Raw genomic sequence first — 3,320 nt, forward strand, 5'->3', positions numbered from 1 at the left:
AGCCTTCTCTTGCAGAGGCTGAAGAGGTTCAGGTCCCTCAATTGGTCCTTGTCAGGTTTTTTTCTGTAGGCCTTTAAACAGACAGGTGGCCCTCCTCTGAACCCTGTGCAACGCCCAAAACTGGACTCAGTACTCCAGCTGCAGCCTGACCAATGGTGCACAGAGTGGTAGTATCACCTCCCTAAACCTGTGATGCACCTACTTCTGCAAGAAAGAGTGCAGTTAGCTTTACTTATTACTTCATCACATTGGTGACTCAAGTTCATTTTGGAATCGACTATGACTCTGAGATCCCTTTCTAGAGTTGAGCTACTTAGAATGGTACCTCCCAGGCTATAGGAGTGTTGATGATTCTTCCTCCCTAGGTGCAACACATGACACTTATCTTTGTTAAACTGCATCCTATTCTGTTCTGCCCACTTCCCCAGCCTGTCCAAATCCACCTGGATTCACTCCCTGCCCTCTAGTTTGTGTACCTCCCCCCATAGTTTGGTGTCATCTGCCAACTTGGACAGGGTGCTTTCTACTCCCTTGTCCAAGTCACTAATGAAGATATTGCACAGTACTGGTCCCAGGACAGAGCCTTGGGGGACTCCACTGCCCATATTTCTCCAGGTAGAAAGCAACCCATCCACCACCACTCTCTGAGTGCGTCCCATAAGCCAATTTTCCACCCACCGAACTGTGTAATAATCTACACTGCAACTGTTCAGTTTATTTATAAGAATTGGGTGTGGCACTGTGTCAAAGGCCTTTTTAAAATCTAGGTAAATAACATCTTCACATAGCCCTACTATTTATATTATGGCTATGTGGACAGAACTACATTTTTCAAATGTTATAGTCTAAGCCTCCTTACAAAATGTTCACTGTCAATGGCAGAGAATTAATAAGGATGGAGATAGATAGGTTATAACATTTTTGTCCTAATGCCCTCACCTTTGCCCAATGCTGTCTTTTATCAACAGCACAAGTGTCAAAATAGACCAAGGCAAGGATGCCACCAGCTGGCAGGTGCCATAATGACATTCTGGAAGCACCAGCAGTCCAGTATGAACTAGACTCACCAGTGTCTTTTTGCTTCTACTTAAAGAAATAAATGGGTAAACCCTAGGACTGAACAAGAAGAAAACTGTCCATTTGTTAAAAATAACTGAATATCACTATGAAACTATGAATGAATTCGTTCAGTAGAACCATCAAGAAATGCACATACCAAAACTTAATCAAGACCATCCAATTGTCTTCATTGTGGGTTAAGCACTCTGACCAGTTATCAATGGTAATGGGTGACATATTTACCTTTTCTGATTCTACAAAGTGTGTAGCAATTCCTGCTTTTTGCACATCTCTTCCTTTTAATCTAAATCCTGTAAGAGCAAGGTAATAGCCAATCTTCCCTGAAAGTCTTGGCAAGAAATACCCTCCACCCACATCAGGGAAAAGGCCTGTAATTGAAAGACAGAAAGAAAACAGTTAGGGAAAAAGGTCTGAAAGAATGTTCTCCATTCAGTCTCATAATTCAGGGTTCCCTGATACCAGGCTATCTTCCGTGAAACTTCTCCTTGCCTTGGTTTCTCTCCAATCTCAAATCCAAGTTCGTCCTAAAAGTACACTTTTTCCTCAGTACCTGAATGTTAGTCCACCCCTCTGGCTAGCATTCACAAACAACAAAATATATACCAGACATCAGCCTTCACTCACTCGGCCTACAAACTTTTCATGAGAGAAACAGTTTCTTTATTTGTCTGTAAAACACCTCCTAACACAAAATTAGCAAACAATCAGAACTGGCTCAACCAAAAAAAGGAATAATGAAATCATTAGTTTCAATTTGGATTTGCACAACTTTTTTATCTGAAACTTCACATTGTATTTAATAAACTATTATTAACTGTACTTTCAAATACCTCCCACATTGCAAGCTTTTGTGTAATACTCAATCTTGAGATTTTTAATAGGGCAACAATATTTTGAAGCCTTTCTGTACGTGGAGATGAGCATGGCAGCTTCAAGACTCTAAAGGCTTTCCTTGGCAGCTTTAAAACTAACCTGTGACTAGTAGAGAAAAACATAATTGAACTTTCTACTTCAGTAACTGGTTCATATTTCTAATTATTTTTAAAGAAATTGATAGAATAAATCAAGAAAATACTTTAGCTTATACTTATTTTAAAATACTGGGAAAATGACAATTTCTGTGACAGCTTAGACATCCAACTACAGCTTATTATAGATGTTCATACTTATTTTTCTGCTCTTTAAATCAACATCACTGAACAAACTCCATAGTACTGCAATGTCTCTTACTAATGACCCACCATTAGAGACATAAGCTATTGCTCTCTTCATTAGGCAAAAAAGCAATAAAAATGCTTCAATTTTAGAGCATAATTCTACAGCTGCAGTCGGTCTCTGAGCAGATCCTCCTTTTCATGACTTCAAACGTTAGGTGAATTCAGTAAGAACTCTATGCTATAGAGGTTCTTAAAACCTCTGAAAAAGCAAATTTTCAGGCTGTTATAAAATCAAACAGTTTGAATATGAATTGTGCACCTGATACTCTTGCAAAGCCCTATCAAAGACATGTTATATATTAGAACGACCACATAAAAAGCTGCTAACACAAAGTTAAGCTCTCCTTGTAAAAATATCTCATGTCTTTCCAGAATGAGACTTTCAGCAAAACTCAAACTTCTGATAACTAGGAAATGAAAAGTTAAGGTATTTTGAACTCAAACTACTGAAAACCAGGAAAGAGTCATGGTAAGTACCCATACAACTGTAACTCCCTGCAGAGGTGGAACTGGCCCAGGGGTGGGCAAAATGTGGCCAGTGGGACCCCTAAAACATTTAGATAATTAATATTTATCTGCTCCTGGTTGCCTGTCATGCGGCCCTCGATGGCTTGCCAAAACTCAGTAAGTGGCCCTGAACTAGCCACTGTAAAACACCTGAAAGCACTGCACTTTCATTTACAGTACCAAGTGCAGCAAAACTGAACGATGGAAGAATCTGGCTGAAGCACCATGGTAGAGCTGTGATTAAGTTACAAAACATATTGTGTATGTAGCCATCTCTGCCTGATCCTCCATGTGTGATCAAACAAAAGGAAGCATAACAGAAAAAGCTGGAAGAACTAGGACTACTTAGCCTGAAGAAGAGAAGCCTGAAGGGGGATTTGATAAACACAGAGTGTGCGGGTGATGGGGGCTTGTGACAGAGCCCCCCATCCCCAGTGAGGGGCAGTAGGGGGCAGCGGGGATCACCCCCTGCCTGGAAGGAGCTGGTGAGTAGGGGCTTTTTTTTTTTTTTTTTTT

General features: G+C 40.4%; 1 protein-coding gene across 2 annotated transcripts in view; it reads right to left on the reverse strand.

Moving 5' to 3' along the window:
• The window catches only part of HIBCH (3-hydroxyisobutyryl-CoA hydrolase), a 131,116-nt gene that overhangs the window by 44,284 nt on the left and 83,512 nt on the right, over positions 1–3,320 (reverse strand). For both annotated transcript variants that reach the window (XM_019523099.1, XM_019523098.1), the window contains exon 8: positions 1,303–1,448. In XM_019523099.1, the coding sequence (XP_019378644.1) occupies positions 1,303–1,448 (146 nt within the window). The remainder of the gene's footprint in view (positions 1–1,302; positions 1,449–3,320) is intronic.

The sequence above is a fragment of the Gavialis gangeticus genome, unplaced genomic scaffold, assembly GCF_001723915.1.
Source record: "Gavialis gangeticus isolate Ggan-Ray unplaced genomic scaffold, GavGan_comp1, whole genome shotgun sequence".
In the NCBI taxonomy this organism is placed as follows: Eukaryota; Metazoa; Chordata; order Crocodylia; family Gavialidae; genus Gavialis; species Gavialis gangeticus.